Raw genomic sequence first — 16,684 nt, 5'->3', positions numbered from 1 at the left:
ATTTAGTTGTTTAATTCAAATAATTTGATTTCTTGATTTTGGTAACTTGTCTCCTTCATTAATGAAATTTATCAACAAGAGAATATTTATTTTTAATTATCTTTTGACTTCAATTGAAAGATTGATTTTCTTTAGAAATTTATCAACAAGAGAATATTTTGTTTTTAATTCTCTTTTGGTTGTAATTGGAAGATTTGATTTGATTTGTAAGACTAAATTTTGTAGCCTTCCAAATTTAACCACCTATCACACTTTGAATATATGTCATGTGTCAAATATGTATGACTCATCACTTATCAACCCCAAATTTTGTTAAATTGGGAAGCTACAAATTTGAATATCAATTTAGCAAAATTTAATTCACTAAAAATTTTGATGTCTACAGAGAGGTTTCACATTAATGTTATAAGAATAGAACCCTTAAAAATAGTGACATGATATAACATTTTTTATTTAATTATATATGATATCAGTTTTGCTTTATTATCTTATTATTATATTATGACATATTTGAGTATTCTAGTCTAATCACTTGTCTTGTACATGACTTAAGTGCATTAGGAGTTGCATAGAAGATTTAAGTTATATTTCTTATGGTGAGTTAGTTCATGACTATTTCATGACTTAGGCAATTTATCATAAATTGTAGTATACTACCTCTTAATTGATTTGTCATGACTAATGACTATTGTGTTGTCATATGTTCTCCAAGCTGCTATGTTGCTTGTGTTCTCAACCATGAGAAAATATTACATTATTACTAAGGTCATAAGTTACTTTGACCTATGAGTGAGATCTTAAAGTGATTATATATTTCTTATGGATTAGGTGATTAGTGATTAAGGTATATGATAAAACAAATATTCTCAATAGAGACACCATGATATCTTGTAAGTTTAAAACAATATGTTTCATTGGGTGATCCTAAGGTTTATGATCATGTAGTTTGTGACCCTAACAATTTCTTTAATGAAATTTGACACATCATTTGTGAACAAGAGCGTGTCAATTGATCATGATATAGGAGGATCTAAGACTCAAGGATTAGAGTTAAGGTTGATAGCTACTATCTTATTGGATTATGGATATCGGTTCTATCATAATGCCAAGACAATAGGTTGCATGCTTTCTAAATCCTAGGACTATTAGATCTATCAACAAAGGAAGCATTAAAACTTAGATCTAGGTGTTATAAATCGTACATTTGGATCTGGATGTTCCCGGATCATAATCTAGTTAATATAGGATTCTCAATAACGTTGCAACCTTTTCCTGGTGGCTATTTCTTAGATCCATGATATTTGTGTAAAGTGGCTATGCACCTTCGTAGGAAAGAGAGAAAGATGCTAAGGTTCCTTGAAGACTATTAGTTTGAGAAGTTAAAAGTCCAACCTTAAAAACCAAGGGGTTTTTATAGACTTTCCTATAAGCGTAAGTGACTTTTTCCCAATTTAGGCTTAGGTGACTTAATTTGACTCACTGGCTCTTAATCAATTAGCCCAATCCAGAAAAAGCCAAAATAAGTAATCATAAATTTTTATGCAATTTTGTGTTTTTACCGAAACAACTTCATTCACATAAATGACTAATTCTCCATAAATCCTCAAAACTTTGTAGCAATAAAGAATATAAGCTCAAGCAACAACCATTAAGACATATAGGAAAATAATAACTCCTTCAAAATCCAATTATGAAGTTGACTTAGTACTCTACTAAAGAGATTCAATTACACTCCAATACCTTATGAAATCATATCAAGATGAAAATTGATTAAATCCAATTTAAATAATTTCTTGAATCTTGTTCAATGTGTAATCATATACACTAATACACTCAACATTAGAGAACCATCTTGATGATCAAGGTAAGTCATCACACCAATTAGAAGTAGTGCACTATGGCTTCAAAGGGATTTCTGATTAGAGCCAAGATATGTGCTCTAATGACAAATATATGATATGATTTATACAATATAAAAAATTCAAATCATCTAACTTAACGCAAATTAATGTTAATACCCTAGTTATAGATCTAACATATATTTTGAACTTAATTTTAGGTTTAAGGGAGAAAAAATATGCAAATTGCAAAAATAATTTTCAACCAAATTAAGTAGAGTAAGGGGTCATTTATGCTTAAAGAGATATTTAACACTTGCGAAGCATGAGAAGAGTCCATGTAAGGAAAATATAAGGAATTTATGAGTGTTAACAATGAGAAATTAATTATATAGAGAGGTGTAGAGGCCAAGCAACCCTAAGGAATAAGGTTTGAAGCAAATGCAATTAAGCTTAAAATGGAAATTAAAACTCAAACATGGCAACAACACATACCTTAACTTTGACATAATTTTTGAAGCACAATGTTTGAAGCATTTCCCTATTTTTTTTTTGCAGTAAGACACATATGATTTTGAAGTTTAAAAAGTTAGGAATCCACTATTTCAAAATGTGCACAAATTAGAGCTGCAATGAAGAAGTTATGGCCATTTGAGACAATTGAACAAAGTTGAAGGACCATTACAAATTCGAAATGGTGATTTTGAAAATTCAACTAATGATTTCAAAATTGTCCTAATTTTGAAATTACACATTGCCATTTTAGGATTATGCTTCCTTCACTTTGGGAATTGCATCGTTGTCACTCTATCAAACCTAAATGGGCCCCATGTAACTAGAAATCAAGATTTTAGTATTTTTTTATAGTTATTTTAGGTAATTATTTGGGAAATAAGTGGCCAATAGGAGCATACCACATGTTGATTTTTAAATTTTCATATAAAAAGTCCAATTTTAGGTTTTAGAAAGGAAGATTAAGGATAATTTGATTAGAAAAAAAAAAAACTCAAGAGGGGGTGAATTGGGTTTTTAAAAGATTGTCAAGGACACATTTAATTAAACAATTAATAGAGCAGTAAATGTAAAGATATAAGGAATAGAAAGAATGTAAGCATAAAGTTTATAGTGGTTCAACAATCCTGTTTACGTCCACTCTTCTCAAGCTCATTTCAAGTGAGGGTTCCTCTAGTTTGAAGCTTCAACCAAGCTTCCAAGTCTTTACAATTAGATTTTCTGACTCCAATGGGCACTAAAATATCTTTTCAAGTATATCTTCAACTTAAAACATTAACAGTCAATCCTTACTCCAATAGATGTAAGTTTAAGATTACTTAACCTAGCATAATTACTTAATAAGTATAAGGAAGTTACTTAATAACCTAGTCGAGTTTTGATTGATCAGTTGACTACCCATTGCCATTTAATGTTTAGCAAGTGATCATTAGAGGTTTGACTAAACCTTGATTGAGAAAGGGGTACCTTCGACTGAGAAAAGGTTCTCTTTGATCAAGAAGATAACCATTCTAGAAGAAAGAGAACGTTTTGTGCACCCTTTGATCGGTCCTTGATTGGGAAAGGGTAATCGATTGATTGGTTCCCTAATTGGTTGAGCCAGTTAAGCCCTTTCTCGACCGATTGGAAAATTTTGGCTAAAAAAACCTATATTTTTCATTCCAATTCTTTTTAACACTTAGATAATGTCTTTAGACACTTTTGTAAAACACATTTTGAGTGGTTTTTGCTTAAGATTCGAGTTTATAAAATATAAGCATGAATGAGTTAAAAATTGTAAGTTCACCCAAGTGATTGCATTAAGTCCCTATGCTTGAATGGACTTCATGCTCTCTTGATCTTACACTTCTTAGATCCTTTAATGATCGACTTGATTCCTCATTTGAATTTCTCAATTTATACTTAAAACTCATCTCAATTTTAAATCATTAGCTTACTTACCATGATTTGTTATCATTAAAATTCACTTAGGAGAACCCTTAGGCTGACAAGACTCTTGTCAATAGATAAATCAAAATTAGATAAAACTGTACACCTTTTTTTTTTTTTTTTTTTTTTTGATATTTAGTGGATTTTATTTGTGGTTATTTGGCTAGTAGTGCTTATAGCTACAAAGTTTATGCTAGTACTCTATAGGTGGTTTTCCTTGCATACCATGTTTCTCTTATTATGGATTGATTTTCTAGATAATGTTGATAATTTTTATTTGATTAATTTGAATTTGAATTAATTTGAAGTTAAAAGAAATTGAGATAAAATTGAAATTAGACATTAAAATCTTGGACTAACTATCCATCCCCCCTCTAAGTAGTTCAATGACTCAAATACAAAATTTTAAATGATTTGGTCATTACTCTAAATATATAGTTTTGGTCCATTATTTTTCTTTTATAGTGATTAGATCTATTTTTTTGAGTTCCAAATTATTTCTAAAAATTGTTAAATCTATTAACAATTTAAATCCAAGTGTTGTCTTAATTGAAGTTCCTTTTTCTAATAAGAAAATTTCTAAAAAAAATATAATTATGTGCAAAAAAGAAATAATACAATTGTTATGAATAAATTTTTATTCATAAATTAATGGTATTAATGGTTTCACTATTTAAGTTTCAAATTATTTTTAAAAATGATTAGATTTATTAATAAATTCAACATGATTTAGTTTTGTTTAATTTGGAGTTTATTTGCCCAATGAAAAAATTGAAAAAAATATGTTTTTATATAGAAGAGAAATAATAGTTGTTCTAAAGCAATTTTTATCCATAAATTTCTAGTACTAATTGAATCACTATTTGAGTTATAAATTCCTTTTAAAAATTACTATACACGTTAATGGATCCAATGCATTAAGTCTTATTTGATTTGGAGTTTATTTTCTTAGTAAAGAAATTTGTAAAAATATGATATATGTAAAGAAGTAACCAAATCATTTAAAATAAAATTTTGGTGTATGACTTTATAATATTATTGAGTTCCATAATATTCTAGTATTAATCAAATCGACTTTTTTTTTCTTCTTCAAATTATCTTTTAAAATTAATAAATTTTATGTATCAAGTATAGTTTGATTTAAAATTTATTTGATGAATGAAAAATTTAAAGAAGTTAAAAAAAATGTGTAATCTAAAGAAAGATCATATTTGAAATTTTTTGTATCGGTATTGGATCATAGAGATAAAATAAGAATGATCCTACGCTTAATTTTATTTATTTATTTTTTATGGTTTCTTAATTCTCTCCATGTTTTCCTCTTGTTTTTAAAAAACTAGTGAAAAGAATTTTTATTTGTTCTCTAAGTATTGTTCTTTATTTCACTTTATTCTTAAAAATCTAAAACATGGAATAATGGTCAAATAATATTATGAATTTTTAAAAACAACATTTTATTTTGAAAGACGGGAAAACTATTTTTTAGTCACATGATCAAACAAACTTTTATTTTAAAAATCCTTTTTAGTTAATAAACATGATTTTTTTTTTTTTTTGGAATAGTCTAAGACCTTCAAAATTGGAATCTTTATACATGAGATATGAGATACATAAATTATAAGTATAAAAGTTTTTTCTAGTTAATTTTCTATAGTTGTGTTTTCTTTACTTCTTCGAAGACTTAATCTCTGAATCTATTCTCCTTTTCCTCAAAAATGATCTTGGAGATTGTGCAGAAGACACTTGTATACAAATTCATGAGGCTTTCTATGAAATGAGAAGTGGTGTTTCCAATGGAAGATCTTTATGATGTGTATAAAGATCTTTATGATCTTGGAGTTTGTTCTTTTTTAAATAAATCAAACTAAGTTTCCACCACTCCCAATAATTTTCTCGTTTTAAAGAAATCTTTTGTTGGCTCTAAATGAGGAGTCCACCACTAGGGATCTCCAGAGTTTAATTTCCACTCAGAAAGACTAAGCCACTAAATCTGAAAAAAAAAAAGAAAAAAAAAAAAAAAAGAAAAAAAAATTCATCAAATCTAGAGTTAGACTTGGTCCAAGTGAATGGAAATAAGGGCCCGAAAAAAAATGTATGGAAGACTTTGAGGAAAGATAATTGGTGAGTGGAAATGGAAATCAAAGACTCTTGGCCTGGTGTGAATGGAAATCAAAGAGTCTTGGCCTTGTCTACACCACCAAATTCTATTTCCAATTTCCGACCTCCAAGTCTTCTTTCCATTAAATCAAAGACTCTTGGCCTTGTGTGAATGGGAATCAAAGACTCTTGGCCTTGTCTACACCATCAAATCCTATTTCCAATTTCCGACCTCCAAGTCTTCTTTCCATTAGATCAAAGACTCTTGGCCTGGTCAATCCGAATGAATTTTTGTCCATTGGGAGAATCTCCATGCATTTTTCTAATCAAAATTATAAACAATGGTGCACTATTTTTGTTGTGCAAGAGTTTTTAGATGAAAATATGATGAAAAAATATTTACTAAAAAAAATTAGAAAGAGAGTCATTTTAAATAGCAAACAATGAATACATGAATATAAAGTGGAAAACTTTTGCTAATAATGTTGATGATACTTAAGAATTTTTTCATATATTTCTTTAAATGAGGAGGTTGGTGTTTCATACTATTAATACCAATGCTATTAATCTAGACTAACCTTAATAATAATAATAATAATAATAATAAAAATGTTGATCATGTCATCACTTTTATCATAACAAATCAAACAATATATATATATATATATATCTTAAGAATTTTTTCATATATTTCTTTAAATGAGGAGGTAGGTGTTTCATACTATTAATACCAATTCTATTAATCTAGGCTAACCTTTTTGAACTAAAAAATTGTTAAACTAAAACTTTGGTTGCAAGGGAATACTAAGTTCAATTAGGGTTGAAAAAGTTTGATATGATTCAAACCCAATATGTTTTTCATGGGTTTGAGTTAAGTATAATTAGATTTGAATCAAATTCGTATCAATTTACATAACCATTTAATAAACAAATAGTTTTTGGATAACCTACATTACACGAATTTGATATAAATTGACTCATTTAATAATCATGTTGATCGATCTAATTATAACTTTAAACTATCTAATTTATATTAAACTTCTTTTAATTTTTTTTTCAATAAATAGGTCAATTAAGTCGTAAACATGTCTGATTTAGACATTAATTATATCGACTTATATAAGGTTTAACTCAATTTGATTATTGAGTTAAATGGGTTTCAAGATGTGTTATTTGTTTAATAATTAAAAAATATTTGGATTTATGTTTTTAATCTGATCATTATTCATGTTGGGTTTGGGTTTGACCTATGTACTAGGTTAAACTACCAAAACTAAAGCTGTTAGGATATAACGGTTACCCTTAATGTATCTATATACTCCCCTCCAGGATCCAGCCCTTGCCTATCAGCTTATGTAGGAGTTTCTTAGCTCTGGAATGAGCTAATAAATAGAACTGACTCTATCAACATTTGTTGTATCCTTCCTATGCTAACATGCATCCACTTAATTTTAATCAAATTCAAACATTTACCACTCACTGGAAGCCTGTTAGTTGTGAGATAATTAAGGGAACAATAAACTCATCACAAGATAGTGATAAGAGAGACGAACCCAACTATTGCTATGGCTTACATCAACAATGTAAAGTGGATGTGAAAACAGTGGGTGGGTCTGTGAGTTACCAAACCCAAAGCACTAAATTATTACCCGAGGTTTGTTGAGCAGATACCATAGGCATAGGGAAGCATGCAGGATTGCAAGAGTTTCTTAACTTATTGGTGCAGATGTTGTCTACCTACATATAGCATAAGGCAATCAACAGACAGGGCAAGCAGGTCTTCCAAGAGTCATGGAAACTTCCTCAAGAATTGCTATGGCTGAAGCAAATGTGGGCGTGGGCGTCTGTGATGGATCTCCACTCACGCACTGCTCTATCAATCTGCAAATGCACATTTACCCATTAAATGATAAGAAAATTTTGTAACGATATTGTTGATCTCAAGAGCAAGTTTTAAGGACCCGAGTGTATACATATATCAAACATGGCTGTAAAAAATGGTTTCCTGAACTCTTATTGGCCGTGATCTGGAAGGAAATTGGGTGACTAAAAATTTTAAAAACTGATCCAGGCTGTTTTTCCTTTGTTCTTTTTTCTTTTTCTGTCTTTGTTTATGGCTTTCATTTTAAAGCCCTGACCAAATCTGGTTTGATTATTCCATCCAATATATATATATATATATATATATATATATATATATATACCTAGTGTTCCAATGAATAGGGTTTGTGGATTCCAATGAATGAAGATCCCAGAAAGGAGCTTGCTCTTCCTTATAACTCAGACATGCTCATTCAGGTATTTTTCAGAATCAACAAATAAATACCTAATCAGATCAAGACCCTTCTTAATGACACAAAATAAATTCCAAAGGATTTTTGGAGACCAAAAAATTAATTAAAAAAAAAATCAGTAGGCCATTTCACTTGGCATCAAAGCATTTGGTACACTCTGAAAATGTTTCTGCCTAACTGAGATCCTCTGCTCAATTTGTTAGTATGGACATCAGAGGGCTTTTCTGTAACTAGATCACACCTCTCTCATGGGTGTACCTATGCCTAATGAATCTGAATGAGATCATTCCTAAATCTATAGATGAAGAGTGCATCTACCTATTCAGACTGGCTGCATTCATTCTGTTGTAACAACTGAAAATTGAATAAAACAGATATATTGTAAAACCTCAGTCTAACGGAAGAATTCAGCATTTGTGGGAATAAACTCTTAAAAGGGCTTATGTCATTTTTAGTCTTGTAAACTAGGTGAATTTCATCAGTAGCTACATGCATGATATCAAAAGAGGTAGGCCACATTGTTGAAGTGACCCAAAAGGTACCAATGCAGTTAAAATCTCTAAGCTTCTGATAGGTGCTAATTGATTGAAACCATCAGCAGGGAAGAGAGTGGAGCACACATGCTAAATTAATAGATGTCCCTGTAGATTCTCACCCAAGGTCATTGCTAACTAAGAGAACAATTATTGAATCTCTCAAAATTGATGAAAATGTTGGACCTGTTCAAATGGATTTTGATGAGTTGGAAGACAAACTGGATGTTCCTTTTGGAGATGAAGAAATGGCTTTCTTCATGAAAAGTTGAAGAAATCTTTTAGTTTAGTAAATGGAAAGAGCTTTGAACAAAAAGAACTTAAGAAATTCAAAGTAAAATTCCAAAGAAAAAGGGAAGAAAGAAAATCCCTCCGTGGAATGTTTCAAGTGCCCTGGCCACGGACATTATATCTGAATGTCCAAACAAGAATGGGAAAAACTATGTAAAGGTGATGACTGCCAATTGGAGTGATTTTTCCTTAGTCTATTACTTCAGAAGATTCCTTCCACAGCTCTGGGATATTTAATTTTACTGCTGTAGTTTAGGCGGATTTTAGTTTCTTAATGTGAACCAATGATGACATTTCTACCCAATCTAGTCATTGTAGCTCAGAAGAAGTGATAAGATTTCAAAGATTTTATGAAGAGCTGCATAAGGAAATTACTAAAATCAACCAAGCTTACAAGAGGGTAAATGAAAAGTTTAAAGTAAAAGTTGGAGGGCGATAATTTTGACCTTGGGCCTTGGAAATGAATTTAGGGTCATCGCTAATCTTATAGAAGAAAATGCTTTTCTTTAAGACAGAGTAAGCTTCCTTCAAAAGGTGTTTCACATTTGCTTTCAATCTAAGAAGCACTTAAGATTTAAATTGAAACTCTTAAGCATTTATGAAGGGATAACTCCAAAGTAAATCACATAATAGCCACTAACTTCTGAAGATGCTTGAAATCATCAAGTCAAGCAATGACAAAAAAGTGTTAGGATTAAAACACCTTAAACCTATTTTCTGAAAGCGATAATAAACCAATGAGAAAAATAAAACACAAAGAAACACATAAGATTTATAGTGGTTCACTTTCAATGTGAGAGTTACATCCACTTGTAGCCACAACAGATTTTCACAATGATGAAAAGAGAGTACAAGAGTACAAGAGAATCCCAAAATGCTTCACCCTCTAGATTTTTCTTTCTGCGTTTTTCTATCTCTCTCAATACCCCAAAAAATAAAACTCTTTCTTTTTCAAAGCTGGCTACCCTAAACATAATATAAATAGGGTAACCAAATCACATGTGTAAAATCCCTAAAATACCCTAACTTAAAACATCCTTACTATTAGGATAATAATTAGGCTCCACACATCTTAACAATCTCCCACTTGGAGACTAATCCATCATTACTGTCTCCACCTGTAGTGGCTACGACTTCTCAAACCTCAGTTGAAAAGTCCAACTGAAGTTGCGCATAACTTCAGTTTCTCAATCATCGCTGTCTTTGTCAACATATCAACTGGATTCTGATTCCCCTGAATCTTCTCGAGTGTTAAAACTCCATCTTCTAAAGCTAATCTTATGAAGTGAAACCGAACCTGTATGTGCTTTGTTCTAGCATGATAAACGGGATTCTTTGTTAGATGAATGACACTCTAACTGTCACAATGTAACACACTTCGCTCATACTTGTGCCCAATTCTTCTAAGAAAGATCGCAACCACATAATCTCTTTGTTAACCTCTGTCACTATAACTTACTTTGCCTCAATAGTAGAAAGTGTAACTATCTTCTGCAACTTTGATGTCCAATTGACTGCGGTACCACCTAGAGTATAAACATATCTTATAGTACTCTTTCTACTGTCTATATCACCAACCATATCAGTATCTACATACTCCTACAAGCCTAAATCTGACTTCCTAAAATATAAAGCTAACCCTGCAGTGCCTCTCAAATACCTAAGAATACACTTCACTGCCTCCCAGTGTTGTTTTCCTGGATTACTCATATATCTGCTCACAACTCCTATTGCATATGCTATATTCGATCTAGTGCAAGCCATGACATACATAAGACTGCCAATAGTAGAGGCATAAGACACTTTGGCCATGTAAATCAGCCCTTGTTTAGTTGAGGATGACTGATCTTTGGATAGCCAAAAGTGACTAGCCAAAGGGGTACTCACAGGCTTTGCTCCAACAATATTGAATTTGCTAAGCACCTTCTTCACATACTCTTCCTGTAATAATTTAAGGACCTCCCTATCCCTAGTAATCCTCATCCCAAGGATTTGTTTTGCAGCACCCAAATCTTGCATTGCAAACTCCTCTGATAACTTTTTTTTTTTTTTTTTCCAGTTTATCAATCTCATATAAGCTAGCCCCCGCAATCAACATACCACCAACATATAACAATAAAATAATTAAAAAGTCATCAAATCTCTTGATATAGCAACAATGATCTGCTTGACACCTCAAAAAGCCATTACTGGTTATGAAGTTGTCAACTTCTTATACCATTGTCTTGGAGCCTGTTTCAAGCCATATAGACTCTTTTATAGCTTACATACCATTTTCTCTTTTCCCTGAATCTGAAACCCTTGTGGCTGGTGCATGTAAATTTCTTCTTGTAAATCACCATGAAAAAATGCCATTTTTATGTCCATCTGTTGTAAGTGCAAATCTTCTTTTGCCACTAACCCAAGCACTGTTCTGATAGTGATCAATTTGACTACTAGGGAGAAAATCTCTATGTAATCAATGCCTTTCTTTTGCTGAAAGCCTTTTACTACAAATCTTGCTTTGTACCTCTTGCTAGCATCCTGTTCTTCTTTTATTTGATATACCCATTTATTCTACAAAGCTTTTTGCAACCCAACTAGGTAAAGGAACTAATTGAGTATGTGAAACTCTAACTAGAAGTGAGATTGGTTCAAGCCTCCAGAGCCTTAAAGGATTGTTATTTTGCAACCCTAAAGAGCTGTTTTCATGCCCAGGCCTCCCCCCAGGACAAGAAAATTCTGAGTTAAACAAATACTTGGTTGTCCGCATTACCTTTATTTGCAAACTCGTCAAAGAATTAGTATACTTACAGGATGTTCAAGGCACATAACGGGAGGTAAGTCACTGTTCAACTCCCTTGAAGATTTCGGAGATGTAATGATTCCTTTTAAAAATGGTAGTATGTTATGTGTTTTAGGATTAGGAACCATTTGTGCACCTAGACTGCTAAAGGCTTAATGATGTTTGTGATAGTAAAATTCACAGTACAATTTTCTCAAGACAAGTGTAAGTCAATGATAGGGTGGGAAGATTCATGATGATTAACATTTGTAACTCAGATAGTTGCTATACCATTCATCCTACCGTCCTCTTTATGTTCAACAAGGCAACCTTAGACTCAATAGGCTCAAGATGTCAAAGGCTAGGCCACATTATCATAAGGGATTTAACTAAGTTGGTAAAAAAGGAATTGGTGTTAGGGATTCCTAAAACCAGTGGCCCCATATGTGGTCTATATCATCTGGGAAAGCAGATTAGATCTAACCACTAGAAAGTTATTATTTTATAAAAAACCTAAGGATTGATTTGTGTGAAATTTATAGGCATAAGGATTGAAAGCTTACAAGAAAAGAATCTATTTGACATAACAAATGACTATTTTAGGTTTTCTTCTGCTTCTTTCATTGGGGAGAAGTCCAATGCCTTTGAAAACTTTAGTGCCAAAGCGTTTGAGATGGAGAAAGTGTTCCTCCATTTTTTATATCTGTGGTGACAGGGGGAGAGAATTCAATAATTGCCAAATTCAATGAACACCATTTCAGAGTTGAGGATCAAGAAAGAATTTCTGCTCTTAAGACACCTCAATAAAATGGAGTTGCTAAAAAAAAGGCCAAGCACTTTGAGGAATGGCTTGGGTCATGCTACAAGAAAACAATACTACTGCATACTTTTAGGCTGATGCAGTTAACACACTATTTGCACCACCTCCGACAGGGTTTATTTTAGAACAGGAACCAAAAATAGTCCTCATGGTAATCTTAAATACTTTCTTACTTTCAGTAGCAAATTCTTCATTCTAAGAGACTCTGGAAATCTTGAGAACTTCAATAGTACATAAACAGGTAACTGTACCTGAACTTACAAGTTCAGTACCTAAGCAGGTAAATGTGACACCACATGCAACTAGTCCTTATCTACCTCTATTGCTGCTTAAAATCATTTTATCTACCTTTAGTGCTGCTTAAAATTATTACAAAAAAACTAATGTGCACTGTATAGAAATGTAAATTGCAGAATTACTAGTTTCATCACCATATAAAAGGAGGCTAGTAAACTAGATCATAATTTTAAGGCCATTAAATCTAGGGGTCTCATTGCAAAAAAAAATGCCATCTGTGTTTATATTAATGAGAGCAATGGCAGTATTTCAAGCATCCTGATTTAATTAAACGGATAATTTATAAAGAAACATATCACAGAAAGATAGAGAAAAAAATATGAGATTAAAAAAAAATCCTTACTCTTGAATTCTCTTAGGGCAGCGACTTATGTAAAACTTGGGTTCAAATTCTCCAGATTTGAGATGCATATTGTCAGGGCTCTTATTGTTATTCATAAGACTTCCTTCTAACATCTGTGGTACAATTTGTATTTAAATATTAAGAGGTGCTCAAAAAATCATAAGAGATAATGTGATAGGTGTGTGTGTGTGTTTATTTGTGCCTGCATGAATGTAACAGCAACAGCAGTAACGTTCGAGCAAAGTGAAACCTTTCTCTACAATGGGCATTGTTAAGTGTTGTCTATATCAGTGGGTAAAAAGGTGTTCGAGTTAAGGGGGAGACTTAGCTCATGATTTTGACAGAATAGTAACAAAACTTCCAGTAATTGGGATCATGTGTGCAGACCACTATATTGAGGTTCACTGTAATAAAATCAATGATTAGATATTCTACACCATTATTCTTTCCCAAACACATGAATATCTCCCACTTCCAACTTGGCATTTGTATCCACATGAAAAAATTGAGGCTCTTCTCGCAATTGGATATGTACTTGTGGTGAAGGGCTAATTCTGGAAAGGTTAGGGAAGAGGCTGGCTGACATGAGTTTCACTTAGAAGTGACTACTTGACTAGACTGGCTATAAAAACCAAAGTGGCTCTCCAACATAGCTTCTATTTTGCCCATTATAGATTGTACCGTGCCATTATAGATTGTATTTTAATATTCTTACATTCTAACACCCAATTTAATCAAATTATGGTGTCATTTTCTCAACCCCATGCTTTATATACAAGAATTTTAAAGAGAAATCTTAATAGAGTGATATAAAGTAGCCCTCAAAGTGGCTGTATGCAATAAAAATATTTGTGGCTATGGCTTTATTTTTTAGGTTTTTGGATGGGAAGGTGGAAATAGGGATATGGAAAAACTATTAGGAAGTCTATGCTTTCATGTTGTTTTTGTTCTGGAACCAAGGGGAAAATCATGCTTTATGTTCTGGACACAAGGGAAATTTAGTGTTTCCAATGCCATGATAATAAGGAAGGCATAGGTTTTATGACCCAAGGCAAGGGTTTTAGAGACTAAATTGGGGTCAGGGAGTTCTAGCCGCATCTAGTTATGTAGAATACAGTAGAAAATAAAGTAGACAAATAAAATAAGAAAATTAAGAAGGAATAGAATATAAACCTTAAAATTACAGTAAGACTTCTAAGAGTCTCACCTAAAAAAGAAACACATATTTGACATTTTAGAAAATAAGCAGAGAATTCCTATTAGACGACTTCTTAAATTGCTTCTATGATTATTCATAATAAGATGGTCACCAAATCCCTCTTCACCCAAAAAGTAGAAACTTCATCCGGAAAAATGCTTGCCAAGCTCTAAATTAGACTCAAATATAGAAAACAGAGCTGATAATATCATTTTTGACCCTCCCTTATATGGAAACAAGACTTTCCATAAGGTTTAGTTACTCTTACACAAATTAAAGAGCTTCTGATAAAATAGAGAAATATCTTTTCACTAAATAAAACCAAACTAGATCAAAAACAAGAATACAAATTGATAAAAACCATTATCAAACAGCTAATAGTTTTGATGCTAAAACTGCAAATATACATAGTGCCCAGAATACCCCTGGACAAAATCCCAGTTTCTCCTGAATCCAAGAGGCTAGAACCAAGTATATCCAATCATGAATCAATCATAAACAATGATCCCAACTGGTTCAATTCCATGCTTAAATGTTCCTCATACGATGGTTTGGTTTAAAAGCATCTGAATGTGAAATTTTTATAAACTTGGTTTACAAAATGAAATGACCTTGTAAATGTACACTTTTTTTAAAAAAAAAATTGTTAAATTGGTCATCATTGTGCCAAATGGGGTTATAATCATGTTAGGCTGATATGTAAGTTAATAGGTTAAATGGGTCAGAGATGTGTTTAGAACAATTATGTTTGGTTGATATATAAGTTAATTGATTATGTGGGTTACTTTGAACACAACAACTAGACATTATCCAACTCAACCTATTTACTAAATGGAGCATGAGACTGTGTTGTTTTAACAGTTTAGGAAACAGGATGCACTCATGTAAAAAGGATCCTAGTTATTAGATGACTTATAGATGAATAAATTTTATAATATTCTTACCTTGATAAGACATAAATCCTACCTGATACAACCCATTACCAACACTACCACAAAAGAGGTTGTAAGACTTCAAAGTTGTCAACTTCAAATGGTCAATAGACTGACAAATAATTTCATAGTTGATCTTGCATAAAGGTTAATATAACTATGCAATTCATACATGCACCTATACTTGTCAAATAGAGATAAAATCTCCCCATTGTGGGTAAGGGGGATTATATGAAATAATGAATCTTGAAATAAGGCAGGCAATCCATATAATGTGAGGTTACACATTTAATCACCTGATGAAATATCAATCCAAACGCATAGATATCTTTCATGGTGCCATTTGATGAATTGCTAATGATACCAGAACCACTAATGCTTTGGCCTGTGAAAGAAAAGAGATTCATTAGAGAAAATAACAATTCCAAAAATACAAACTCAATAACAGGGTGAGTTATTGTTAAACTTACAACTATCTTGACAATTTTGTCTTTCATACAACATTTGAACCCAATAATCACCAATCTTAAAGTGGCCACCTTCATCTTGCAACAAGTTTCTAGACCAGAAGAGCAAAATGCTTAGAGAACACCATTGTTATCACTGTGTAACATATGGATGAAGTTTGTTTTTGAATGATAATCAAGCAATAACAAAGGAAAAATGAAATAACAGGAAAATTTCAGGTGTGCAGACTTCTCATGGAAATCAAATTACTCCTTTTTCACCTAAGTTAGAATGTATAAAACTCTATTCCTAAATAGAAACCATAGTGGAGACAATCAAAGATTGTTGAATATGATATTAAAAAATGGTAAATGATGGCAATTCTTGGACTCCTAAGATTAATCCCATATAAACAGATAGGGTCCCTAAATGCTATGAAACAGAATCAGCTAATTTTATATGTTGCTAATAACACATTTTAAAAACTCCAATTCTATTTAAAAAATATTGTACAATGTATGAGGCTTCAGCAACTTTTCCAGATGATGATTGGTCAATTGCTTAAAAACTGTGTTTTTATGTACAGTATTCAATATGCCTGAGCATGAGATGATATAACTGCTTTGATATTCAAACTATTTTAGATGATATTTCTGGAAAAAGATTTGAGTTATTGACTATAAAGAAGTACTAGAACCTGGAGTAAAAAGACTAAAGCCAATATTAGTGTCTTTTTTCCATGAAAAATGCAAAAGAAGCCTTGAAACTTCATCCTCTATAACTGATGATCAAGGCTTAGAGATTGTGATTACCAAATAGTTAATAAGTAAACCTAATTTCTTCATACCATAGTAAAAATGATTAGAAAGCAAGGACTATTAGAATCTTC

At 31.8% G+C, this 16,684-nt stretch overlaps 1 protein-coding gene across 3 annotated transcripts in view; it reads right to left on the bottom strand.

The window, feature by feature from the left end:
* Positions 1-7,325: 7,325 nt before the first annotated feature.
* Positions 7,326-16,684, bottom strand: part of LOC117929889 (integrin-linked protein kinase 1-like) — an 86,314-nt gene continuing 76,955 nt past the window's right edge. For all 3 annotated transcript variants that reach the window (XM_034850326.1, XM_034850328.1, XM_034850327.1), the window contains exons 9-12: positions 15,819-15,907; positions 15,645-15,733; positions 13,219-13,331; positions 7,326-7,757 (exon numbers count right to left, since the gene is read on the bottom strand). In XM_034850326.1, coding sequence (XP_034706217.1) covers positions 7,634-7,757; positions 13,219-13,331; positions 15,645-15,733; positions 15,819-15,907 — 415 coding nt within the window. In that variant the 3' untranslated portion in view covers positions 7,326-7,633. The remainder of the gene's footprint in view (positions 7,758-13,218; positions 13,332-15,644; positions 15,734-15,818; positions 15,908-16,684) is intronic.

The sequence above is a fragment of the Vitis riparia genome, chromosome 14 (genome assembly GCF_004353265.1).
Source record: "Vitis riparia cultivar Riparia Gloire de Montpellier isolate 1030 chromosome 14, EGFV_Vit.rip_1.0, whole genome shotgun sequence".
NCBI classification, from domain to species: Eukaryota; Viridiplantae; Streptophyta; class Magnoliopsida; order Vitales; family Vitaceae; genus Vitis; species Vitis riparia.
This window is presented reverse-complemented; position numbering and strand designations above follow the sequence as displayed.